General features: G+C 44.8%; 1 protein-coding gene across 16 annotated transcripts in view; it reads left to right on the forward strand.

Annotated features, from left to right (window-relative positions):
• Positions 1-27,963, forward strand: part of FRMD4A (FERM domain containing 4A) — a 741,134-nt gene that overhangs the window by 622,223 nt on the left and 90,948 nt on the right. For all 16 annotated transcript variants that reach the window (XM_077897154.1, XM_077897147.1, XM_077897150.1 and 13 more), the window contains 5 exons: positions 6,270-6,326; positions 7,268-7,290; positions 19,549-19,632; positions 24,960-25,025; positions 25,292-25,349. In XM_077897154.1, coding sequence (XP_077753280.1) covers positions 6,270-6,326; positions 7,268-7,290; positions 19,549-19,632; positions 24,960-25,025; positions 25,292-25,349 — 288 coding nt within the window. The remainder of the gene's footprint in view (positions 1-6,269; positions 6,327-7,267; positions 7,291-19,548; positions 19,633-24,959; positions 25,026-25,291; positions 25,350-27,963) is intronic.

Consider the following 27,963-nt stretch of genomic DNA (forward strand, 5'->3'; position numbering starts at 1 on the left):
CAAATGTGAAGTAACTAGACTGATGAAAAACTGGCCAAGGCCGAAGGAAGACGGTTGTGCCAGACTATGTTGGTCCTGTCCCACCCCGTGGCCCCTCTTTGCCTCGGGGCCTCTTCATGTAGCCATTCGGAGTTGTGCAATGAGCCGGGGCTCCTACACAGGCAGAGTGAGGCCAGTTGTGGGCATCAGGACCACTGGGGTGATACAGACTTGTAGACACACACATGCACACAATGCTGCCCTCCTTTTAAAAAAAAAGTCTTACTGACGATTCCTATAAATGCTCAACAGTGCTGAAGAACAGGCAACACTGGGGAGGTCAGATTATAAACACCCATGAGCCCAAATAAATGCTACAGACAGGACGCTTGTAGTATGTCCTGGGGTTTCCAGATCACCCCTCTGTGTCCTCACCAACGGTAAAATAATTGGAAAAGAAATCATTATCCCCCTTCTCCTGATGAAGAAAATGAAACTTGAGGAGATCCAGGGATTTATTCAGTGCCCCGGAGCTGTTGGGGGATGGGAACGAGAACCTGGAACACTCCAGTGAGAGTAGAAATGATCTTAGAGAGGAGGGCAAGAAACCATGGTCTTTAGACATTTTGTGATAAGAAGAGAGGTGGCGGCGGTTGGCGAGGGCTGATTGAGGAAACCTTTAGGCCGGCCCTACAGATTGTTCTGGACGGACTTGGTATAGATCATGCTCCCCGAAACCTTATCAACCTACCATGTGGTTGTTAATCACGTTTTCTCTTATAATTATCTTATTAATCTTCCGTGGAAAGCTGGAATTTCTGTCATTCCCGACCTCGGTGGAATGTTTTTCATTAAGATCCTGGGTTGTGGGGGATCCCTGGGTGGCTCAGTAGTTTAATGCCTGCCTTTGGCCCAGGGTGTGATCCTGGAGTCCCAGGATCAAGTCCCACATCGGGCTGTCTGCATGGAGCCTGCTTCTCTCTCTGCCTGTGTCTCTGCCTCTCTCAGTGTCTCTCATGAATAAATAAATAAATAAAATCTTAAAAAAAAAAAAAAAAAAAGATCCTGGGTTGTGTGAGGACCACCACCGAGTCCCTCGAGCGAGGGGATCCTGAAGAGGTCCTCCAGTTCTCGGTTCCTTTGGAGCATGTCCATGACACCTGCCGCCTCGGGTCCTCGTGGGGCCATTTGGAACTCTTGGAGACCCACAGACGGAAATCTTTCCAAGAACATTATTAACGGTTACACTGCTGATAAATGACCTCAGGCCTCTTCCTTCAGCTAGTTAATCACCTGGGATAAAACTGTGCTGAGGGGGAGGAAGTGGGGCCATCCTCCCCACCCCGGCTCTGAGCACCCGGCGCACACCTGCAGGCAGTCACGTTTTTGTCCTTCCCTGGCACTTTTCAAAAGATCAGAGAAAGCCGAACACGCTGTTCAGTAGTAAGTAAAACAGATGCCCCAGAGTACACACCAAACGGCCATAATAACCGTAAGGCCTCACATTCCCTTCTACCAGCACCTTCCTCGTACCAGGGCATCTGCATGCCCAGGAGACCGCCCTGGATTCCCAAGCAGGATTGATTGGAGCTCAGAAAACACCCCAAGGGCTCGACTCTCAAGTGGCTCTGAGAGCATCAGGGCCACCAAGGCATGTCATACCCCAGCCTCCGGGTCATGCCAGCTGGGCAGCTCCAACCGCTCTTCCCTGACAGGTCCTCTCCCGCTCCCCCGTCCCCTGTTGGCCTCAGCTAGGGAAAACCCAGGAAAGTGCTCGATCTTTGCATGCCCCCTTTGTGGTCTCACTCAGCTCATTTTCTCTGCTTGAGCAGAGACACGTGAACGATACCGCCTCTGGATTGCCGGAGCAGTCACATAAGGTTAAGGGAGAGTAGGCTTTTTTTTTAAGGTTTTATTTTATTTTTTTTTAAGATTTTATTTATTTATTCATAAACACAGAGAGAGAGAGGCAGAGACACAGGCAGAGGGAGAAGCAGGCTCCATGCAGGGGGCCCGATGTGGGACTCAATCCCGGGTCTCCAGGATCACACCCCAGACTGCAGGCGGCGCCAAACTGCTGCGCCACCAGGGCTGCCCCGAGAGTAGGCTTTTTGATGTTAGATGGTGGCATGTGTCTGACAGGAGGGTCCCTGGAAACATCTATCCCCCACCCTCCTAACTCGGGGAACTCAGCTTGTAGGTTCAAGGCACAAGAGGAAACGTGTGGTGTGGGCAGAAAGTCTCAACCACTGTTCCCTCGCAGTGGATTTTCTTTTTTTAAGATTTTATTTATTTGTTCATGAGAGACACAGAGAGAGAGGCAGAGACACAGGCAGCGGGAGAAGCAGGCTCCATGCAGGGAGCCCGACGTGGGACTCGATCCTGGGACTCTGGGATCATGCCCTGGGCTGAAGGCAGGTGCTAAACCACTGAGCCACCCAGGGATCCCTCTTGCAGTGGATTTTAAAGATTAAATCCCCGGGAGGGCCAAGTGTGAAAGCAGGAGCAAGCGGGAGCGCATTAGGAACAGAAGACGTTGGGGAACGGGGCAGACACTGAAAAAGGTAGGAACGCATCTTCTTCACAGTTAGGACCGTGTCTTCCCACGTTCGTGCATTGGTTCTTCCACACACCATTTATTGATTTGTTTTTTTAAAGATTTATTTATTTATTTATTTATGATAGACATAGAGAGAGAGAGGCAGAGACCCAGGCAAAGGGAGAAGCCGGCTCCATGCAGGGAGCCCAATGTGGGACTCGATCCCAGGACTGCAGGATCGCGCCCTGGGCCAAAGGCAGGCGCCAAACCGCTGAGCCACCCAGGGATCCCTCCACACACCATTTAGATGTGTGTGCTGCGTCCTCTGTGGACGGACAACACGGTGATCCTTGAACTCAATCAGTACTGAGCAGAGGTGGTAAGGGGTGATAATGAAGCATCTTCCATCACATTGTGCAAGCACGTGCGCCATCTCAGCCACTTCAGTCTTTAAGCCTTTTCCCTCTTTCCTGCCACGTTTTGACACCACCTTGTTTTTTAATATCTGGGAGACAGTCAAGGTCAGAGAAGGTGAAAACTCACCCCAGTTCAAGGGCGAGGGCGCCCAATCACTCCGAGGACGAGTGCCGTGAGGGAGAACTGGGGTAAATCAGGTCAGGCATTTAATTGTGCATTTTCAGTAGCTTTACTCTGAATAATGGCACATTGCAGTTGACATTCACCACCAGATTCATTTCTGACAGTCTCTCCTGGAACTTTATAAAGTAAAATGAAATTGTAAAAGGCCTTCCTCTGCCTTTCCTACCCTGCTTCCCCCCAAGAGGTACATTTTCATTTAGCGAATGGGTCAAATAATGAACTAAAAGCTATGTTTGCACTTAAAAGGGTTGTTCCCAATGGCTGGTTTTGAGTTGGTCGCGACATCAGCCTCTGCATGGATGTTAAAGATTAGCCCACCATCAACCATTAGCCTCAACACAGGCGTAAATGTTTGACAGGAGAACACACATCCCAGGACGGGGGGAGCGCTCAGGAAGGTGTTGGTGGGAATAGAAAGGAACCTCATGGTCCATTGTGGGAACCCTGGACAGTGTTTCTGTTAAATCATTTGTACACTGTTAAATGATTTACATTCTGATGGGATCTGGTAATCCCAAAAGGCCAATTCCACGCATTCCTCTGTATCCCAACCCTGACAGTCTATATCAATTACAGCGGCCATAAAGCTCTCTCAGCTGGTTACACATAAAGAATTATTGTGCCCGATTCTTCCATATGCTCTCCCTGGTTCCCTTAGCCCACACTCCTGAGGTGGTTCAGGAGCAAATATTATTATCCACCTTTGAAATTACTGGGCCTGAAAGGGCCCAAATGATATCCCTCTTTCAAAAGATACAGGCTTGCTAGAGTGTGTTGTTTTGAATTCCAGGGTCCCGTTGAGGACCACAAAAAAAAAAAAAAAATTAATTAGAAAATCCGTGAATCAGAGTTCGGTTTATAATTCAAGTGAAAAGTAACTCTGGTTTTAGCTAACTTCAGTGATAGTTATGGCTCTGAGAACAGGTTGGCTGAAACCAAATCCTTATTTTTTTTAATCGAAAAATAATTGACATATAACATTATATCAGTTTCAGGTATATAACATAGTGACCCAATAGTTGTGTATCTTGTGAAATGATCCCCACCATAGGTCTCATTAGTATCCATCACCCCACATATATATTTTTTGTCTTGGGATGAGAACTTCGGAGATCTAGCTCTCTTAGCAGCCTTCAGATAGACAGTATAATAACAACTATAGTCACTGTGCTGTACATTACATCCTCAGGACTTGTTTTATAAACTGACGTTTTTACATTTGACCCCCTTCACCCATTTCCCCCACCCCCTGCCTCTGGCAACCATCAGTCTGTTCTCTGTATCTATGTATTTGAATTTTCTTCCTTTCAGACTCCACGTGCAAGTGATATCATGTAATACTTTCTCTGTCTTGTTTCATTTAGCATGATGCCTTCCAGATCTACTCATGTTTTTCCAATGGCAAGATCTTGTTCTTTTTTATGACTGGATAATATTCCATTGTGTGGAATATTATATATATATATATATATATATATGTATATACACAGACACCATATTTTCCTTCTCCATTCATCAATTGATGGACACTTAGGTTGTTCCCATGTTTACAAAAATTTGGCCATCATAAATACTGCTGCAGTGAACATGGGGGTAAAGATATCTTTTCAAGCTGGTACTTTCATTTCCTTTGGGCAAATACGCAGAAGTAGAATTGCTGGTCATAGGCTAGTTCTATTTTTAATTTTTTGAGGAACCTCTGTTCTGTTTTCCATAGAGGCTGCCCCAATTTACACCGCCCCCCCAACATGCACAAGGGTTCCCTTTTCTCCACATGCTCTCCAACACTTGCAATTTCTTGTCTTTTTGATAATAGCCATTCTAACAAGTGTCAAGTGATAGCCCCAAGTCCTTACTGACTTAGGGGAGTAGATGCACTCAGGGAGGTCACTTGCCGGACAAGAGGTGAGGCAATTGTTTCCAGCCTCCTCACTGCCACTAAGGCCTTGTGGTTTGGGGAGAGTCCCTTGACATTTTTGGATTTCTGATCTCAATAAAAGCAGAGGGCTGGGCTAGCCGGTGTTGAAGCCTGGCTTAGCTCTAATGTTCTGTGGTCCCATCACTCACTATAGCATCTAGTGATATGAAGGAGAGAAAAAGAAAGAATAAAACAGACATTTCTACTTAAGTTTCACAACACAAGTATAACATTAGTTAATTTGTTTATTATTTTTCTGGGCTGACGGACTCCAGAGTTCCCTCTGTTTTTAAGATCTGAACAATATATGACAATACAACGTCATGCACTTAAAATATGTGAAGAAGGTGGTTGTTGTGCTAAGTGTTTTGTACCATATATCAAACATGCACACACACAAAGGGACACGAGGACATTCATGGAAAGCATTTTTAAACTTAGGCTCTGTGGCAGTGCTAGTCTGTAGAACTTTCTGCAATGACGGAAGTGCCCTGTATTTGCTCTGACCCTATGGTAGCTAATAGCTACATCAAACTGTCAAGCGCTTGAAAGCCATGAGACCATTGCAGTGAGAAACTGTATTTTTGGGGTAGCCCTGGTGGCCCAGCGGTTTAGTGCTGCCTTCAGCCCAGGGCGTGATCCTGCAGACCCGGGATCAAGTCCCACATCAGGCTCTCCGATGTGGAGCCTACTTCCACCTCTGCTTGTGTCTCTGCCTCTCTCTCTCTCTCTCTCTCTCTTTCTCATGAATAAATAAATACAATCTTTTTTACAAACTGTATTTTTTATTAAATTTAATATTAATTTAAAGGGTCACAATCCCATTATGACTTTTTTTTCCCAATAAAGCCTTACTCCTGGTTCTAAAGTAGTTTATGAAGAAAACACAATTGGTTACCAAGTAACCTGACTCCATTGATGAATCAGATTAATAAATTTGTAAAAAGCCCAAGACTGGTCTGCCGCCTACTGTCACAAGATTTAAAGATGAGGCCTTTGAGATGAGGTGACTGAGAAGGCCCAGGACCGCTGGGGTCCCTTCTGGCTAAAAGCCAAGAACAGGATGTCAGGGAGCACTTGGGGCCGAGTAATCCAGACCACAGATATCCTGTGAGCATTTGAGATTCTGAGGGTCACCTCAGAAAAGGAAGACCGGGCCTTTATTTAGGAGTTGTCATAAAGAAGTCATTGTTAAGTACCAAACTTACCTTCCTTGTGGGTTTTTCCTTTCAGGAGCTGATTGATGTGGACAGCGAAGTGGTGTTTGAATTAGCCTCCTATATTTTACAGGTAGGTTGTTCTGCCCTCATCTGTGGATCCCAGAGCCAGACACAGAAGAGACAGCAGTAAGTCTTACCATGCACAGCCAGCTGCCCTATGCACTACCTGTTGGTCATCTTATTTATAGAGCTAACAGGAAGGAGTACATCATGGCTGTAAATAGGAGCTTCTGATATTTCCAAATTATATGACAGTGTCTCTCTGCAAAGGAAAATTATGTATATATCGTTTGAGTTGGAAAACTAAGATAAAAAAAAAGAAAAAGAAAACTGATATTCAGTGGCCCTATTTCCTTCCATTTTGGTGCCCCCCTCACTCTGGAGAAAGCCAAGTCCATAGAAGAATTAATTGCAAGAGAATCATTTCACACCCCATGGAAAGATAATGAGAAGACCTTTAGCTTATGTGTGAAAGACTTATTAATGAAAATTAGCAACAGTGACCATACTAGTAACACTGACAAGATGAACTGAAAGAAGGTCATTCATTTATTTCTTCAACAAAGATTTATTGAACAACTACTATATTCAAGGCATCATGCTAGAGTCATTAAAGCTCTTCATGGTCCCTCTGTAGTATAACCGGGAAAGAGCCCACAGTATAAGACAAAACAAATAATGCAACACAGAGGCAGACCCACTTTCAGATTCAGAATCTTTAAACTAGAAAAAGGCAAACCCGGGTCTAGAGGGAGAAACTTGTGTTTTGTTATTATGAATCACTTTTTTTGTATACGACTTTCCAAAGTTTAATTTAAAATTTAGTGTCTCATGTTCAGGGGCAAATGCCTGGTCCTTTCCTCATTGTCTTCCTGTAGCAGGTAGGACAACAGTAGTAGTAAGCTGAGCTGACTCAGTAGAGGAGTTGTTGTGACCGTAGGTAGAATGTACTGGAAAGTCTGGCACACTGGACTGGAGCCTTTCACTGATGTTGACTTTTTTCTTCTACAGGAAGCAAAGGGAGATTTTTCTAGGTGAGTTTCCAAAAGGTTTTGGGGTCATTGTGGTTTTTCTGTTTTTGTTTTTTGTTAATTTTTGCTCAATGTGCTCTATCACATCTCTGTTAAAAGAAATTATTCTTCATATCCTTTATAGGAGGGCAGTGCTTTAATTATATTAATGATGAGATCCAGCTCTCAACTTGTCAATTGAAACAGATAATGTCAGGCAGAGGAAACCTAGTAATAGCAAGTAGGATATTGTGTACTAAATGGGAAGCCTACAGGTCGCTAAAAAGCTGAGAGTAGTACCCAGTGTCACACTTGGCAGCTGTATGGAGGTTTGTTAGATTGTCCAGGTGTGTCCATGGAGCCAGAACTCACCACTCTGGTGTGAATAGGGCTTCGGATAACCCTGGGGTGTGCATATCTTTTTCGTTGTCTCTGTTTCTGCCCCCTGCCCCTCCAGAGGACAAAATGCTATCCCATTTTAGCTTTCCTTCATCAAACTATTACAGTCCCCCACTTCTACGTTTCTTCCTTCTCTAGATACTACGTTGGATAGAATGTAAATGCTTAACCACTGGGGACACTGCGTGCTGCCTATTAAGCCTGTGGAACTGCCAGCTTCAATCTTGTCATTCATTTCCTGAGGCATCACCCACTAGCCAGTGTGGTTGGATTGCCTCTCATTTTCTCACGATCATTCCTCGAGCCCTTACCAAGTAGGGAGGCTCAAAGACAGATATTACTCCTGGCATTCTGTTTTATTGCAAGAAACATGTGGGATAACCTGTGTTGTAGAATCAAGGTCTAAATGTACAAGAAAACAGTGTCAGGGCATCGCATTCCGGCTCCTCAATAGGGAATTGGCAAAATTGGTATTAAAAGGAAACACGAGAAAATAAATAAATAAAATACAAGGAAACACGGGGACACCTGCATGGCTCAGTAGATTAAGCATTTGCCTTGGGCTCAGGTCATGATCTCAGTGATGAAGTTTTGGAATATTAGGTGAGGTCCAGAGCCAAATATCAAGAAAGAATTCTTGAGACATCTTTGGTGCAAAATGGTGGTTTTATTAAAACAGGGTGACATTACCTGTGGGCAGGAAGAGCTGCTGCCGGAAGGGGGCGGTTTGTGAGGAATGGCTGATTATTTATACTTTCAAGTTGGGAGGGGTTGGGGATTGTATACTCTCTAAGGAATTTTGGAAGCAAGGTTTCCAGGACCTTGAGGGCACTAGCTATTGTTGGGTAAAGGTCACTTATTACCATCTAATAAAACCTGCGTCAAGAGACCCTTCAGATGTGCATCAGTAGGCTATACACTAGGGGGATGATTGCCAACATGTATCTTGGGGGGTTTAGAGAGAAAGGAAATTTCTAAAGGAATTTTTATATGTTAAAGTAGACTTACAGGATCCTGGGTGTTGGGCTAAGATCCCCTTTTGCCCTTAGCAAAGTGTTAACATCGAGGCAGTTGAGTCCATAGAGGAAGGTCGCTTTGCCTGTTTCAAGGACTTTGTCAACGTACTGTTTTCCCTCTAACAAGGTATTAACATTAAGAAAGTTGGGAACTTCCTGAGGAGTGTCATATATATCCCTCCCTGGGGGGCAGGGGGTGTCCTTTGTGGGATATCAGCTTCTACTTTGTCCTTAGTTAACTCTCTGTTCCCCACCATCAGGGTCCTGGGGTAGAGCTCCATCCTCTGTTGTCCCCAAGTCCTTGGGGCTTCCCACTCAGCAGGAAGTCTGCTTCTCCCTCTGACCCTCTTCCCCCTCATGCTCACTCCCGCTCTCTCCCGTTCTCTCTCTCTCTCAAATAAATCTCTAAAAAAGAAAGAAAGAGACACAAATCCTGCCTTTACTCTTTGAAGGAACTTGTGTGTTTTCTCTTGCTTTTGGTGGATTTGATCTGTAATGTAAATATCTTGGGTTTTGCAAGCCGTACAGTCATTACTCAGCTCTCTCTTTGTAAATGCAAAAGCAGCCACAGTAGGTAAATAAATGAGGGCAGCAGTGTGCCAATAAAACTTTATTTATAGACTTAGAAATTTGAATTCTGTATACATTTTCCTGTATCACAAAATACTATTCTTTTGATTTTTTTTCCCCCTCCTGAACCATTTACAAATGTAAAAGGCATTCTCAGCTCACAGGCCATATAAAAACAAGTAGAAGGCTAGAGCTAGCTGGTGACTTGCAGCATGCTTTCCCCTGATGCTAAAATTAGTCCCTTCAGCTCCGTTTGAATATTTGCATAAGGAGACCTCCAGGCCCCTTTTATTTAGACTTCCCAAGTTCTTGCTATAAAACAGAGGTAGTCTTTTTTTTTTTTTTTTTTTTTTTTAACTAAGGCTGTCTTACAGCCTTAGCTGGAGACCTCAAGCATTGTAGGTGGTCAATGACCATCCACTGAATTTCTCTAATGAAACATTTTCAGGATGTAGAAACCATATTCAGGATGTAGAAACCATTTTTTTATAATCATTACTTTTTTCTGCCCTTCATTTGGTATTTGAATCTGGGGGTTTTGATAAGCTCCGGTTCATATACTTACCAAATGTTTCTGGTCTCATGAAAAATAGTTGAACAATCACTATTTTTCTCTGAAGGTACTCTTCCCTCCTTTTCTTTCACCAGCCCTGAACTCTGTTGTAAATATATATTTTTTTATTTTTGAGAGCACCCTGACAGCATAGAATGTGAACTGGGACCAGCGTCGCCTGGCCCCACGGATCCTGGGAATGTATGGCCACAGGGATTGCCAAGGAGGAGGAAGTGCAGGCCTGGCCTCACTAATTCACAGCCCCCTCATGAGCTTGTGGAATGCCAGCTTGTGGGCTTCCAAGAAACAAAGGATCCTGGTTTAGCTTCATTTGTCAAAGTGCTGCCTCTTGGTTTGTTTGTCTCCAGCTGTCTGGGGAGAGAAATAGCTGTCAGGGGAGGGAGGGGTCAGGCACCTTATCCAGAAGGTCAGTGTATCTGCCAGCCTAGCACTCCCATCGTGAAGTTGGTGGTGATCTATTAGTGCAGCGCCCTGAAAAACACCCATCTGAAGCAGGCCCAAGGTTCGTGTGCAGCAGCAGCCTGGAGTCTGGGAATCAGAGAAGAGGTTCCAAGTCCCTTGTTTTTGCCTCTCCCCATCTATACCTAGGGAAATCCCCAGAACGGTGAAACTGAGTATATTTGGTTTGGTGGCTGATCATTAGACCTATTAGATGTCCCACTCTCATAATCTAGTATTTTAGGGTTATCTTTGCTTTATTAATAATTAATGCAGGACTGTACAACCTGTGTTGTATTTCACTAGAAGGCCTAGGGCAGCCCGGGTGGCTCAGCAGTTTAGCGCCGCCTTCAGCCCAGGGCGTGATCCTGGAGACCCCACATTGAGTCCTACGTTGGGTTCCTAGCATGGAGCCTGTTTCTTTCTTTGCCCTCTCTCTCTCATAAATAAATAAATATTTTAAAAAATAATAATTAGAAGGCCTTGACTTGTATACATACCCTTTAAATATAATATGCTTTTCTGTACAGCATCAATAAAATGAGATGTCAGTGTAGAATACAGAAAACACTGCAAGAGACCTTTTTTTTTTTTTTTTTTTTTTAGTTATTCATGAGAATACACAGAGAGGAAAGAGAAAGAGGCACAGGCAGAGGGAGAAGCAGGCTCCATGTAGGGAGCCCGACGTGGGTCTCGATCTGGGGTCTCCATGATCATGCCCTGGGCCCAAGGTGGAGCTAAACCACTGAGCCACCTGGGCTGCCCTGCAGGAGACTTTTATATATATTTTTTAAGATTTATTTATTTATTAGAGAGAAAGAGCATGAGCAAGGGGGTGGGGGGCAGAGGGAGAGAGAGAAGGAATCCCAAGCAGACTACCCAATGAGCGTGGAGCCCCACACAAGAGCTCAATCCCAGAACCCTGAAATCCTGACCTGAGCCAAAATCAAGAGTTGAATGCCTAATCAAGAGTGGACTGAGCCACACAGGCACCCCTGCAGAAGCCTTTTAAATAAGGCATGGTCCAGGGCTTAAGTCTAGAATGTTCTAGAATCTAGAGGCTTAGAGAACCTTTTTAAATAATTGTCACACACAAAAGACGAAGTAACACTTTCATAGCTGAAAGGTCCTGAATCTAACTCTCTAAAAGGCTATTTTGCCTGGAGGTACTATTATTTTATATATTTACATGTCAGTGAATATATGTGAATTATATTTAAGGGGAACGAGGATTAAAAGTCTACAAATTATAGGAGCAGTTTCCTTGAACTACGAAAAGAAAAAGGTTATTTTTACAAAAGGGAGAAGTCAAAAGTGCTGATAGACTTGAGTAGAAGGAGAACTGTATGCAGACAACCCGGAATCAAAGCTATTCTTTCTCAGGGTCCTCACAGGCTGTTCTGTTTCTTCTTTTGGACTCATTTTGCCCAGCAGACCCCTGAGGGCTTATTCTTACATAACTCCCTTTTCTTTCCAATGAATGGAAATGCTCACCTTCCTGTTTCCTTGGACTTGGCCATGAGATGTCGGGCTGAGTGTTGCTGAAAGAAAATGATCAGGGTCTAGATAGATACAAGGCATTGTCCATGGTAGGAAGAGACCATTGTCCATGGTCATAAATGTTCATATTCTAACATATTGTGGACAGATTTGTGAGGTATCGTTAAAGGTTTTGGAAGGGGGTGCCCAGGTGGCTCAGTCAGTTAAGCATCTAGCTTTGGCTCAGGTCACTGTCTCAGGGTCCCGGGATCAAGCCCTATGTCAGGCTCCTTGCTCAGTGGGAAACCTGTTTCTCCCTCTGCTGCTCCTCCTGCTTATGTGCACACACTCTTTCTCTTTCTGTCAAATAAGTAAATAAAATCTTTAAAAAAAAAAAAAAAGGTTTAGGAAGTAGTCTTATCTAAAAACAATATTTTCTCACTTGTATTATTTTCTTCAGCACAGCATGGTAATCGTATTTCGCTTCCTGGTGTCTTTGTGTGCACAAAAATGAGTGTCCATCCACAATCAGGAAATCTAGAGTTGGCATTTCTGTTTAAAAACAATTGAAAGCCTAAGAACTGCTAACCATGACAGCTCTGTAGGCAAATATAAGGTTGAGAAGGATCAACATAGTTTGTTTTGTTTTGTTTTGTTTTTTAAGATTTATTTATTCATGAGAAATACACAGAGAGAGGCAGAGACATAGGCAGAGGAAGAAGCAGGCTCCCTCTGGGGAAGCTGATATGGGACTTGATCCCGGGATCCCGACCTGAGCCAAAGGTAGACTCTGCTCAACCACTGAACCACCCAGGCACCCCAGATCAACACAGTTTAAAAACAGAAAGTTCTTATTTGATAATTGCTCCTGAACATTCATCAGCTAACACACATTTTCCATAATGTATACATATTTTATGCATCACAAATGGTGTAGTGATTTGAGTGCTAAATACTGACATTTCCTATATAAAAACATTAAAGAAAAAATCTTGGTTATGATAGGAAAATAATATTCTCTTTCTTAAAAAGGTCAGTGGAATCAGCTGAATAGGACGTCCAGATTGCATAGTTACATTCTAATGTAATTTAACAGAAGACTTCTTGCTACATTGTATGCAAAAACTTGATTTTTTTTTTCTTTTCTTCTCTAGGGGGACTTTAGGGGGACTTCATTGAAAACCCTAGCAGCCAGTCTCTCTTTAAAAAAAAAAAAATTATTTATTTGAGAGAGAGTGAGAGCACAAGCAGGGAGGAGGGACAGAGGGCAAAGAAGAAGCAGACTCCTCACTGAGCAGGGAGACTGACATGGGGCTCGATCCCAGGACCCCAAGATCATGACGCTTAACCGACTGAGCCATCCAGGCACCCTGGCCTCTCTAGCTTGATTTGCAGAATCACCTCATATTTTACTTTCCACCAGCCCTTTGATACTTCCAGAAGGGTGCCATGAGACAAGAAAAGAAAAATCATTTTAAACATTTTGGCAAATCAGTGAATTAATTAAAAAATGGTTTATGCCAAACAGCACAAATAAATGCACAGATCACCACTACCTTTGATATAAAGAACCATCCAAACATTAGCAGGGATTGATTAGTAAAAAACATCTGTTATATACAATTTTTTGTTAACAAGATTTATTGGAACCAGATCAGTAAAGCTCTGTTACACTGGGAGGTCTATTGGGACCTGGAAATACCTTTGTTATAGCGGACTGGAGATATACTGATGCTAATCATTAAAACAGGGTTCTACTAGCATAAGATTTATCAGAACCAGTAAGAAAACAGCACCTGGAAGAGACAGGTATTAAGAACATTTCAGGTAGAGGGCCATGAGCCACATTTGGCTTACCTGTTCGGCAGAGCCCGTCATGTGCATAAGAGGCCGTGGAAGGGGAACCTCCATCTGCAGGCTCTCTCTGTTCCAAAATAAACACAGCAGCCATAGGCAAAGAAGTGAAGCTGTAATTGAGTACTTAGGGGTCAGTTTATGTGACATCTGTGCAAAGTGAAATGCAGGTCCAGCAGAGTTCAGTGGTAGGTATGAAATTGTACCATGTTCCCATCATCAGCCTGCAGGTGTCTAATTCCACTTCTTAAAATAATAAGATACTAATAATAGAAATAATAATGTTTTCTGAAATGGAGCAGTGCATTACTCAGTGCATACTACTGAAGAGCAGTCCTTGGCCACAGAGGATATTGATCTTTCCCTCCCTTTCAGGAGAGGTCTTGGAGTATTTATTTGTGCTGGAAGATTCCCTTTAACTTTCACAGACTGCATGTTCTTAGGGCTCTGGGGGAACAGTTAGAAGCAAAAAAAAAAAAAAAAAAAGTTAACACTTTTTAATATTTTATCTTCCATAAACCATGGAATCCTGTGTTTACTAGTCTGGAAAGACAAAATGCAATTTCTCGGACCAAAAAAAAAAAATTACCCTCTTGAATTTTTTTTGGTTCTTTGTTTGAAAGCTTTTCTGCCTTTTCAAAGAGCATTTGTGAATTAATGGAAATGAAGCTCGGCTTTCTGGTGCCTGAAAATTCCAGGTTTGTGGGCCTTTTTTGTCAGTCTAGAGGAGGCCTTTTAGGCAGTACTAAGTTGAAGGCAGAATTTTAGAAGATCAACAGGAAAAGAAGACAAAGAGCTGGTTTTCTTCTGAAAGACTTTTTTAGTAACATAAACATTACTGTAGATTGCTATCTTTAAAAAGATGACAATGTTATTTTCTTGCCTGGTGTTGAAAGTTGATTAATCTCAGGCAGCAGTCTATAAATCACCATTCCTAGTCCACTGATATCATTACTTTGCATTTACATAAGTGGTTTTACTACTACAACTCAAAGCAAGCTCGGCTTTAAATCATTATTAGAGCATTTGATCATTTGGCATATGTTTTCCTGCAATTTTTTAATTGGCCTCTTGAAAGAAAACAGCTGGCAGTAATCATATAGTAAGTCAAATAGATTTGCTGAGACCCTTAGATAATTAGTAAGAAATACTCAGACAGTGGTGTTTGGGACAGTCAACATTTGGAATATAACTGATAGAACCTCATAGTATCTTTAATACCCCCCAATTTGCAAATGTCCCTATTGGAAACTTACTAGAAAAGTCATCTGTTAAGTTTGAAACACATCTGTCAGCCCAAAGATGAGTTTCTGTGGGAAGAATTTATAAACTTATATAATTCTCATATATTCACAAAAAGGGAGAGAGGGGAGGGGTATGATGTTTTCCCCGTGATTTAAGAAAGGACTTTTGAGTGAGAAGCAGCTGGAATCTTTCACACCAGCAGGACCTTTTGAAAGGAACAGAATCTGTGAAAATTTGAAACAAAATGTTCAAGTGGAAAAGTTATAAATTGTTACAGAAATCTTTGTTTTATGCACAAAAATCCATTTGACTGAGCTTTTCAAGTGTGTAATTCATTTTTCTGGGCATAGAAAAGTATTCAGATAGGGTATTTTGCAGGATGATAGTCTTCAAATCCTATGGGAATCATTTAGCTATAAAGTAAGGAGGAGATTTTGTATTATGACAGCTGCCTCTTTTATGCCGCCTTTATGTAATGTCAATATCGTATTTCTTGACCTTGTGAATAGCAGAACAGCTCACGGCTTTAACACTATGTCAGTCTTTCAAAATTAAGATTCTCACTGTAAAGGGTGATGTAGCAAACTCATCAGTTGCTTCTTTGTGCTAGTTGAGTAAAATTACTATCTTCAATTGTAGACTTCTAAAAATTCCTCAAGACTGGTTTTGAACGTTATAAATTTACAACTGTTAGAAACTCACAAAATGAAAAAAAAAAAAAAGAAAAGAAAAAGAAACTCACAAAATGTTTTGCATTACCCTAGGAAACCAAACTCACTAATCAGGAAAAAAAATTTGTATTTAGATAAATTGGTAGTAAACATCAGAAATAAAGGCACATAATTCGTAAATGTAATTTTGCCCCTCTGTATAGTGTGACCTATTTCTTTGTGATCCATGCCCAGAATCTAGAATCTCATGCTGGAGAAGTCTCAGGGGGTCCCCCAGATGTTTCCCTCTGTCTGAAAATGGTCACACGATGCCAGGAGAAGCTTTACAGAGAAGATCCTAGCTACCAGCTTTGCGAGCGAGCCCTCCTTACACACCTAAAAATCATAGGTGATCGGAGGAGATACGCAAGTGTATAGAAATACACTCAAATAGTAGCTTCTTTGTTAAACCTGAACTTGAATTTGGTTCACAAAGTAAAGAGGAAGAAAGGAAAAGGAAAGGAAAATTGTTTCCTGCACAGTTTTTTTATTTTTATTTTTTTTAAGATTTTTTAAAAATTATTATTTACTCATGAGAGACACAGCGAGAGAGAGGCAGAGACACAGGCAGGGGAGAAGCAGGCTCCATGCAGGGAGCCCAACGTGGGACTCGATCCCAGGACTCCAGGATCACACCCTGGGCTGAAGGCAGGCAGGATCACGCCCTGGGCTGAAGGCAGCGCTAAACCACTGAGCCACCCAGGCTGCCCTCCTCGTTTTTCCTAAAGGAAGACAAACCCATGTGGATTTTGCTAATCCTCCTATCAAATAGGATTTTTGCTTCCTTTGCCTCATGGTGTCTTGGTTAAATTTGCTGTTGCTGTTATTTGCAGCAAATTCCCTCTTTGATGTATTGCTAGAAATCTCAGAAAATCTTCTTAGTGGATCATTCAAAGTTCCTAGGCTTGATGAGTGGTATGGGCAGTAGATGAGAGACACATCATGGCAACAAACAAAAAACAAAACAAAACAAAAAACCCTAAATCAAAGGACCAGGGTAGCACTGGGAATCTACGTTTTTGCTGGTAACGTTAATAACTACCTAAAAGATTCTATTTTTCATAGAATCTGGTTAATGTTAAAAATAAGAAAACTTCGGTTTTAGTCTCAGTTCAGCAAATGACTCTCCAAGAGACCGTTTTTCTTTTTTTTTTCTTTTTTTTTTAATTTTTTTTTTTAATTTTTATTTATTTGTGATAGTCACAGAGAGAGAGAGAGAATGAGGCAGAGACACAGGCAGAGGGAGAAGCAGGCTCCATGCACCGGGAGCCTGACGTGGGATTCGATCCCGGGTCTCCAGGATCACGCCCTGGGCCAAAGGCAGGCGCCAAACCGCTGCGCCACCCAGGGATCCCGAGACCATTTTTCTTTTTCTAAAAATGAAACATGAACTGTTTTAGCGTGTCTTCTAAGTTGACCTTTATCAGGTGCACTGAACTCTGGGGGAGATGTCCGAGAAAGTGGAAGACCCCGGGAGAGGAAGCTGGGAACTTCCAGCATATTCATTAGGTATTAGCTTCTCACACCTCCGGAGATGGAGTGACCAGGTCTCCCATCAGGGCAACTTTGTGATACGCAACCACGGCGCGAGGCCAGATCATTCCACAGGGCTGACCACCTATAAGTTAGTGCAGATGTTTACAGACAGCAGAAAGGCAAATAGAACATTTCTACATAGTTGTCCTTTGGGAAGGATTAAGAGCCATGGATCCCTTCCAGAATGTAATGGATTTGGACGGGCTTCACGCCTTAGTGATTTCTTGTTATATGTGTCTATGTAACCCTGCCCTGGGGGGAGAGCGAGAGGAACCACTACAGGCTCTAGCAGGGAAGTCAAGCCTGGGATTGTCATCGGGGAATCTTGTTTGCCAACAAACTAGTGTTTCATGGGTAAGACAATCCCTTCCTCCTTTAGCTCCTTCCTTCCCCAAATATACTTTGAACATGATGAGTGTGGGTAAACCTAGACTCCAGCTTAATTGCCTCTCCCACAGCGTCAGCCAGTCAAAGCCCGTCCCTTAAGAGTGCCTTTCGATATTTGCAGTGAATCAGATCCCTGTTCTCGGGGTGCTTGTAGTTAAACAGGGAAGAGGCAAGACCCAGAAATCCATCACTGTGGGCTCTCCAGTGTTTGGTGAACTGAGTATTTGCTTAAACTATGCCTTAATGGCATGTGAGTAAGAACTTCAAACCCTCCTTGGGAATTGAACTGTCCTGAACGCGAGTGGCTTACCTGTGTGAAGACCTCCAGGGGCTGACCACTGCATCCTGGAAGAGTTTGAACTCTGTGCCTGCGAGTGAAGGTTCTCAACATTCTGTGCCTAATCTGCCTTTCATTTGGCCTTATTTCCTCTTACCTCCCCTGCACCCCACTACTACTGAGCTCATACCGCATTGCTCTTTTGACGTCACTGCCCAGCATCCCAGTGACCAGTATCTGCCTTGTTCTGTGTGAGCAGCACAGAAGCTGCTCCCATAGCCTTGGTTAGAGCTGAGGACCAGGGGGGCCTGGAGGGCTCAGGGGTTGAGCATCTGCCTTTGGCTCAAGGCATGATCCCGGGGTCCTGAATTGAGTCCCGCATTGGACTCCTTGTAGGGAGCCTGCTTTTCCCCCTGCCTGTGTCTCTGCCTCTCTCTCTGTGTGTCTCATGAATAAGTAAATAAAATCTTTTTAAAAAGTAAAATAGGGATGCCTGGGTGGCTCAGCAGTTGGGTGCTTGCCTTTGGCTCAGGTCGTGATCCCGGGATCTGGGATCAAGCCCCGCATCACGTTCCCTGCATGGAGCCTGCTTATCCCTCTGCCTGTGTCTCTGTCTCTCTCTCTCAGTCATGTCTCTTATGAATAAATAAATAAATCCTTAAAAAAAAAAGTAAAATAAAAAAAGAACCGAGGACCAAGGCAGGCTCCATGGGGTGAGCCTCTGCCAGCCCAATAGGAGCCATGAGACACTTGCTGGACCAGGAGAGGGAAATACCCTCTAAATAGCAAAACCTCCATCCCAAGGTGGAGGCCAGTAATTGCCTCTGGAGGTAAAGAGTGGGTGCAAACACCAAATACACTGGCCCAGTGGGGATGCAGGTCTATTGAGTGTGCAGAGAGGAATCAAGCCTCTGAAAAACACTGGCTAAAACCAGGAGAGTATTTAAGTATCCTTCAAACCTGAGAACATGGGAGTCTGTGGAAAAAGGGATTTCTGGTGCCAGGACCTCCTACTAGTACCAGATAATCCACTTCCCACTCTCAGAGTCATTTCCAGGCCTTGTCAAAAGCAAAGGTTATTTATTTGTCATATTTTAGACAACAGTTTCCAGCATGTGGTCAATCCAAGCGAAGAAAACCAGACTTGTGTGTCAGCAAGGGAAACAGCTCTCAAGGAGCAGCAGTCAGGCTGCCCATTCTTTTTTTTTTTTTTTTTTTAAGATTTTATTTATTTATTCATGAGAGACAGAGAGAGAGAGAGGCAGAGACACAGGCAGAGGGAGAAGCAGGCTCCATGCAGGGAGCCCGACGTGGGACTCAATCCCGGGACCCCAGGATCACGCCCTGGGCCGAAGGCAGATGTTCAACTGCTGAGCCACCCAGGCATCCCCTGGGCTGCCCCTTCTTGCAGGCCTTTGAGCCCATGACCAATCCCTGGGAGCTTCTCCCATGGGATACGGGTGACTCTTTTCCTCCCAGATTCATGCTGCTCAGGGACACTTGGTCTCTGGCTCTCTCTGCTTTCAGGCTATCTGTGAGCACTCTGCTCTGCCCTATTCTGTGCCCCCGGGGAGAGGGCCACTGGGCTCTGCACCTTGTGTGTTCTCTTCTCTCTATATTAAATACATAAATTTAAAGGGAGCACCCCTTCCTCCTCCCCCCACTTTTCATTAAAAGGGAACAAATGTGGGGTCTCAGCTGAGGCTGCTGGGTAGGGTTGGATCCTGTAGTGCGGGTGTCTAGGACAGAGGGTGAGCCATTCCTGGGCATTATCTCTGTCCCATTCCTCTCTTCCAGCAATGAGGTGGTGAGGAGTGACTTGAAGAAGCTGCCAGCACTTCCCACTCAAGCCCTGAAGGAGCACCCTTCCCTGGCCTACTGGTAAGTTGCACCCCCTCTGCACACCCCTCAGGAGCGAGCCCTCCTGGGGTGCAGGGGGCTAGGGGCTGCCGAGGGGGCAGGCTAGACCAACGTGTCGGAGTGACTTGGGCCTGTGTCAGACCACTTCCCGCGTGTATATAGATGCCACGGTTTGCGTGAGACCTCCTTTTTCTATTTTCTTTCTTTAAAAAGAAAAAAGAAAACCTTCTAAAATTTCACTTTGGATGCTTTGCCTCCTTGGAGACCCTTTCATGTGCTGCTCAAGTTTCGTTCTGGAATCCTTGTCATTTGATGACAGGATGTGTGAGGTTTTGAGATGTGGGAGGACTACAGGGTTTTTTTTTTCTTCTTCTTCACTGAAGAGAGAGATTGATTCTTTGATTTTCCCACAATGTTTCATATTTTCTCATTTAGCTGCCATGTAACATTGTGCCCTTGTTCATCTGTCAGGCCCTAAATTACTGATTCTGAATAGCAAGGGCATGTGAAAGGGTCCCGGAGTGTGGTTCTGGTCACAGTCGAGCACGGCCTGCATTCCTGGGTGATATGTGCAAACACTGTGCACACAGGCCCTGGCCACTGTCCCCTGACAAGCGACAGTGCCGCGTCCCTTCTGACTTCTTTATGGCAAGCATTGGCCGCTTTTATAATAAATAATCATTAAATTGTAGCATGTGACTCTTCTAAGCACATCTTTGTTATGCTTTATGAAACGTATGGATGGCAAGCATTTCATCTCATCGGGACACGTCTGCAGTCAGCACGCTAGGGTCTCAACCATTCAGGTGGCTCTGGGAGACCCCTTTGGCTGGGATTAGGCATGTTGTGATGCGGAAGGGCATGAGCCAGATTAAACTCTAGTCCAGAAGAAGTTTCTCCTCAAGAGACCATGAGATGGGGCAGCGGGAGCAGAAATGAGAAGCTAGACCCTGGGGCAGAGAGCTCCCTCCAGGGTGCTGACATGCTCTCCCCACCCAATCTCTTCTCACTGAGCTTTTTCTTTTTTTTTTTTTTTTTTTCCATTCATCCTTTGCTAACATAGATGGCGCTCCACAGTGGCTTTGTGTAATTACAATCTAGCCCCCAGGAACAGAATCTGTTTAGCCTGCAGGGACTAACTACCCTGTCTGCATGTGTGAACACCAACATGTGTTCCTGGGGTCCTGTTGGCCTCTCCCCAATCCCCTGTGCTCCCTGGGCCTCATCTTCTGTGTCCTCCTACCATCCCCCCAGCTGCTCATTCTTAGGAAACCAGTGGTGAAAGAGCTAGAGATACAAGAATATAACTCTGGAAGCCAGTAGTTTCTACATAAAGCGGTGTGTTTGCCAGGTAGAGGCTGTGATGTTGCTGGGTTGTCTGGGGTCAAAGTTGCTATTTTAGCCTAAACCATCCCTCTGTGATCTCATTCAATTGTTTCCAGACACTTCCTACACCTCGTGCTTACCAATTCCTCTGTAACTTTCCCTCTCTCCTTCCTTCTCTCTGTCTCTGTCTCTCTGTCTCGATTTCTCTTTCATTTTCTCCACAGTCTGTTCCATGCTCCCATGTTATTACTAATACAGAAATGCTGTATCTTCTCTTGTGTCAATATGAACATCTTCATCTTCATCTGCATCTGTAATCTTGCCGGAGTGTCCCTCTGTGTCTGTGACCTGGCCAGCACTTTCCCTGGGCCTCCTTTAGACCCAGAGACACCCATGCCACTGTGCGCACTCACAGAGAGGATGCAGAACTGAGGGCTATTTCTGAAGTGGGTGCCTTCCAGCTCCACAGCCCAGACAAGCCAGTAGCATGGACCATCCTGTTGACTTATTGCTAAAAATCACCTTATTCCACTGTGCTTGGCTAGCTGTAGTTGACCCTCCTCTCCTAATCTACTTATTTGGTTTTCTTTAAAAAAAAAAAAAAGCAAAGATTTCAGGAAGGGATAAATGCTGCTCATGCTTCAGAGACTGGAGACAAAGCTGGCAGACCAAGCATGTTCATGGACTTCTGTTGGCCTTGGTATCGTCACACATCTCTGCGATTTACCATCACCCCTTGTTGGTGGAGGAGATCTTCACTGGCCCTGACCTCACAATCTCTATCGAGCTGCCCACAGCCCTGATTATCCCTGAATGGAGGACACATATTTGCAGTTCTTTATATATATATATATATATATATATATATATATATATATATATATATATTTGCAGTTCTTCGAGGCTCTCCTGCTCGCGCTGGCCTTCACAGACGAGGCAGATGGCCTTCAGGCCAGAAAAGGCCGTAGGCAGCCCATCCACGCTAGTCAGGAAAGGCATTACAGCCTAGAGAGCAAAGCAGTGGGTTTTAGAATCCCAGCCACGTTTCTGAACATGGGGTAATGACAGCTCAGGAAGCTTGACTTACTTGACTTACTTCTCTGCTGCCTCAATTTCCCATCTATAAAATGGAATTAACCATACCAACCGAATCCAGACTCTAATTAAGAGCGGAAGAAGTCACATAATGCAATTAGCAAGTAGTGAAAGGTGCATAGGAATGCTGAGTAATCATGCAGTAATCCTTTCTGCTGCTTTTCCCTCAGCGTGTAACAAGCTTGGACTTACTCCTCGGGGTTTCCCAATTGGCAGGCATCTGAGGCAGAGGTTAGAATTATGTGTTCAGGGCCACAGAACAGAGCCATATGAGGGCCCTGACCTGGATTCTCCCGAGGGCCTACCTTGCAAATGCTGGACACCCCCCACCCTCACAGCACCCACGCCAGCTATGCAGGGACATCTACCTTTACTCCAGAATCACTGCCCCCGGCTGGTGATGGCTCCTCTAAGACAGGAAACCATGTCACCATCCCCATGTTTCCTCTTGATCCCCCATGCATTTCCTGGGCCCCTGGCCTGCAGAGAGATGATCTCACTGAAAGACTAGCGAAGCCTAGTCAGCCTTAACCGCTGTCTTTTCCCTTCGTGTGACGCGGTGTCTTCCAGTTAGTGTTTTAGAGTTCTATTTGCTCTGGCTGGTGCATTTTTTATAGTTATTCCATTGAGTTCCTGCCACAGATCTGGGGTCGCTGGGAAACTCTGCAAAGCTCAGTGCACTTGAGCCCATCTGTAAATTCCAGAGGAAGTGGGGGGAGAGATGGGGGCAGAATGGCTTCTCGGTGAGTATGGCAGGTGATCATAGGATGGGCCCACGGTGTTTCAATTGGGCCCAAAGATTTGGGAGAAGCTGAAGAAGGAGAGGGGATCCCTGGGTGGCTCAGCGGTTTAGCGCCTGCCTTTGGCCCAGGGTGCAATCCTGGAGTCCTGGGATCGAATCCCACGTCGGGCTCCCAGCATGGAGCCTGCTTCTCCCTCCTCCTGTGTCTCTGCCTCTCTCTCTCTCTCTGTCTGTGTGTCTATCATAAATAAGTAAATAAATAAATAAATAAATAAATAAATAGTCTTAAAAAAAAAAAAAAAAGAAAGAGAGAGAGAAAAGCTGAAGAAGGAGAAGCTAGATATTGTGGCCTCACCGTTGGCCCCGGGCAGCAGGAGATCCTGGGAGCCGTGGTGGTAGCAGAGCCCTGCAGCTGTCGGGCACTGAGAAACAGCTGCCTGTGGTGCTTCTGATTTACACAGGGTGTTGGTCTGAGCCTCCAGTGTGTTCGCAGCTACGGCACAACATTGATTTTTATCTCCCCAGCCCAGCCCAGGGATCCTCCCTCCCATCGGCTCACATCCACACTGAGCTGCTTGCCCCTGGATCCAAGAGTTGACCTCACAAAATGCTAGATCCTGTGGTAGGAAACATGCCAAAGCATGTGAGTGGGAGACGTGCAAGCTAGAAGAGGAACCCTGCAAATGTCCCAACAGATCTCCAAAGGTCTGGTGAGGTGGTGCTCTCCCCAGGCAGCATGCTCCTGGAGAATGCTCTCGGGAGAGGGCTTTCTCACACTCTGTGCAGAGCGTCCCAGGTTGCCTGGGAGCCGAGGAGAAATAGATCTGCATCTGCCCCTTTCTGAACACAAAGTGTTCAGACCCCACCCAAATGACTCTCCAACCAGAGAAGGGCTCCTTGGGGCTAGCCAGTTTCCGTTCTGAGCGTAAAGATGCTCGCTTGGGAAGAGTCAGATGATTGTACATACCCCAGATTTCAGAATACTAAAATGAAGAGGGAGCCATTTAATAGTAAGATAATAATTGGGAAAATCAATAAATTACCCCCAAGTAGTAGTTAGTGAACATACAGGAGACATTATCTCTAGAAATGGCCTTTCTTTTTTTTAAGATTTTATTTATTCATTCATGAGAAACAGAGAGACAGAGACACAGGCAGAGGGAGAAGCAGGCTCCATGTAGGGAGCCCAACATGGGACTCGATCCTGGGTCTCCAGGATCACGTCCTGGGCCAAAGGTGGCGCTAGACCGCTGAGCTACCCAGGCTGCCCCCTTTTTTTCCTTTGGAAAAAAAAAAGGCAAGAATAGGCTTTAGATCACCTCAGATACCAAATAAATACATAATGACCAGGTCACAGAGTCCAAGTCTTTCGGACTTGACTTCTCAGCAGGTGGGATGTGCTTCCCCTCTGGCTCTCCTTGTTACTTCTGTGCTTCCAAAGGTAGCAGCCATAGCTCCCTGGGCACCAGAGTCACTTCTCAGAGTCCCTTCATGCCCCCTGCTCTGTCAAAGCGGGGTCTGGCTGGCTGGCCAGTGTCCCCCAAGGCGCAAGCTAGTCTCTTGTTTTAGGAGTAAGATTTCAAGACATCAAGGAGTTCTCATCTCACTTCTAGTAGCTGGCATGGTGTTTCCCAGTGCTTCTCTGGGCCTCTGATTATCTCGTGGTTTGGATTAGCCAGGCCCAAATTCCAGAACTTTCCCATCCTCACTGGAAGCCCTCAACCCTGACCACTAATTCACACTAGGGAAGCCCTGGGCATTCTGTTGAGGTCAACGCCTGCCCTCCTGTGTGAGGTCCTGTGCGCACAGGGTTCAGGAGATGAGGAGGGTGAGGAAGACATGTGGGCGTTCCAGCCAAAGCATCACCCCGATGTTCAGCCAGCGGTTTTCCTCCCCCTTCATTCTGTGTCCCTCTCCAGTGAGACACATGCTCACTGCTGCTTCCTCCCCTCCCCTCATAGCATTTCCTGCAAGGAGCGGACCCCAAGGAAATCTGTAGCCCGAGGCACATCACTTAGGCTGAGTTCAGAAGTACCACTCAGGGCAAATCATTTCTAAGAGAGCTATCAGCTCCTTGGAGCTTCTCTTAAGATTGCTCAGGCTCAGAGGAAGTATCTCCATTAGCAGGGTGCTGGCTGGTGACCCAGGGACTATATGTAACAGAATCTTTGTCTTATAATTCTAGCGAGGATCGAGTAATTGAGCACTATAAGAAACTGAATGGCCAGACCAGAGGTCAAGCAATTGTAAAGTAAGTGGTCCCCTCCCAGCTCCCGTGAGGCTGTGTGTGTGTGTGTGTGCATGTAGCATGTGTCAGGGCTGTTCAGTTCTGAACAGCTGGATGGACATATCTCCACAGGGGGATGGTTCCGTTTCATTTTCAAGTCAGTAATCCCCCCAAGAGCTTTGTCATGCACATGCACACACAAATATGTATATGATTCCAGTTCTGCCGAATAACCACCCTTGTGTGTGTGTGTGTGTCTGTGTGTGCGTGCACCTGTGCTGTCTTCCCAGCTACATGAGCATTGTGGAGTCTCTTCCGACCTACGGAGTTCACTATTATGCGGTGAAGGTAAGTGCCAAGCCTGCCCTAAAAACAAAACCCAAAACAACCCACAAGCACCTCTCACTTTTTTCCTTTTCAGTCTTACTGAAGATCTGGTGGGCGGACTGGCAGTGGGCAGGGTGGAGGACTTGGTCAGGATGACTGTGTCCTAGGGGAAGTTGAAGTTCTGGAGCTTCCCCCTTGTGGGAGGACTTGATGCAGTTTCTCTTCAAAACTCACGTTTCCTCATGTAAAGTGGGTACAATAAATCACTACTTCCTTTTATACTCAGAAGAATCTTGGGAGGTCGGGACCGCAGATTCCATCTAAATGCAATGAATTGCAGAGAACAAAAACTTTAAGCAGAATCAGCAATGTTTTTCTTGGTGGTCAGATGCCACATAGGCAGTTTTGGAGAAGGACTGGCATTAGCGGCTGACAGATTAAGTACATGGCTGTTTAAGGAGACAGATCTTGTCTTTTTAAATATTGTGATGTTCAGTCCTATGGAACACAGACTCTATTTCCAAACTCTCTTTAATTTTATCCGTAATGCCCACGTCTGGGATCCCTTCCTTGAAATAATAGACAAGGATGTGCTGGTGTGCCCTTATCTGTGATGAGAAAGGATACTTTTCCTCCCTTAGTTTACCACAACATGCAGAGTTTAAGTCATTGCCTAAAGTCCAGCCAAAAAGTGCAGAAAACCCTCTTGAATGCAAGATGGTTCCACCAGCCAACCTGAGGTTCTCTTGCTCTTTGGCCAGTTTCTTTCCACAAGGTTCCATCCAGCTGTATTTTTAATTCCTTTGGGCTAGAACATGCTCCATGTTTCATTTATCTTTGTGTCGCTCGTGGCAGCCTACACAACACTTTGCATGTCCTTGGTACATGTTCAGTTGCCTCTGTCTTCCACTAACCTGCAGCCTTCGGATGGCCAAGACTGTGTGTTGCATCCTGTTACTTATTCCTGAAACCCAGTGTGGCACCTGACACATTGAAGATGCTCAGTAGATATTTACTAAATAAATGTTACTGAGCATTGAACTGGGTCATTGAGGTATACTTCCATGATAGGAACAAATGTCAGAACTCTATTCATGGAGCCCAGATATGAGGCATATGCAGGGACGCCAGTCCGACCCAGCAGCTCAGCTCAGGATCTCTCATAAAGCCTGAAACTGTTAAATCCTTCCTGATGTCCTACCAAAGCTCTTCCAACCAAGGGAGGCCATAATCCCTCTTCACCATCATTCATGAAACTCACAGAACTGTCACCACCATTCCTGCCCAGAAGTTCTCAGGCTTAAGCTGGAGGTCTTATCAGGAGTGTCACCTTTCCTTTTGAGCCCCCTCCCATCCCCATGAGGGAGATGAATCCATGAAGGAGAACCCCAACCTGAGAGGCCACACGCTGTCATGTGCCCAGTGAATTCATTGGGCAGTCAACCCCCAAGAGGAAATTGGACAGTCTGTGACATGGGGTTGAACATCCACAGCACTGGCTGCCAGGGTTCCACACATAGCTGAGTCCATTTCCTAGAGTCCATTTCCACTTCACCGTCTTGTTACCATAAAGAAACGTAAGGATCCAACAGTAGTTCCTGACATTGTTACAAGAGGCATTTCATAGAAATCAGCCAGTGAGTCTGTCGCTCCGTTGTGGAAATATTCTGTGGGGCCATATGGCAAAGGGGTCTGCATTCTAGAAAGTGAACAAGGACTTGCCTGGACTAGGTGCTTTCATTCACTGTTTGTTCATAATTTGATCTCACCTCCATTGCTCATACTTAAAATAGAGCTTACGAAATTTGCTACCCCCACAAAAGTCTCCTAGGTGTTGGAAGACCATCAAGGTAGATATCAGACTATATAGACAAAGTGGAAATTTTTGGCCGGAGACTTCATCCAGCCTTTTACTTGTATAAACCTGTGTCGTCCCATCTCTTTGTCAGCCCCAGAGCTTGACAAAAGGGTGGCCTCTGATGAATATGCTTTCTGCCCTCCAGTGCAACTTGAGAAACATGCTCTTCTGCCATTCATGAGAGCAGAAGCATACCCTGTGATTTTCAGAGTGTCAGAAGTAAGTGCATGTTTGGCTCTTGGAATCTCCAGGCTTAAGCAGTTGCTCTCCTACTTATTTGGAGAAAGAGCACAGGAAGCCAAGCCAGCCCAAACCAACCAGATCCAGCCTCACCAGTCAGTGGCCTCGTGATTTCACAGATGCCATGTTCTGTGGGGTGGCAACCACCCTTACCTGGGCAACCCGAAGCTGCGGTGGTATTGAATCCCCTGTGCTGTTCTCTGAAACTGTTGCAGGACACACAGGCACTTTCCAGAGACAGAGGATTTATACCTTTAAAAAAATGTGTAGGAAATCACATATCCTGAAACTTTTCTAAAAATTCAAAGTGTATTTTCTTGCCAGTCTTCTTTATCATTGTGTTTACATTGAAATAACTCATACGAGTATTTGAAAAGCATGAAGCCTGTTTTGAGTTGTTAAGAATCTACCGTGGGTTATACTGGGTTATTCATAGGTGTGGCAACTAGGACAAATCTAGGGAATGGCTGCTTCATATGCCCACTTGGCTCCTAGCATCCAGGAGCTTTAGAACAGCTCAGAGTCCTCCTACCTGAA

The sequence above is a fragment of the Canis aureus genome, chromosome 5, assembly GCF_053574225.1.
Source record: "Canis aureus isolate CA01 chromosome 5, VMU_Caureus_v.1.0, whole genome shotgun sequence".
Lineage (NCBI taxonomy): Eukaryota > Metazoa > Chordata > Mammalia > Carnivora > Canidae > Canis > Canis aureus.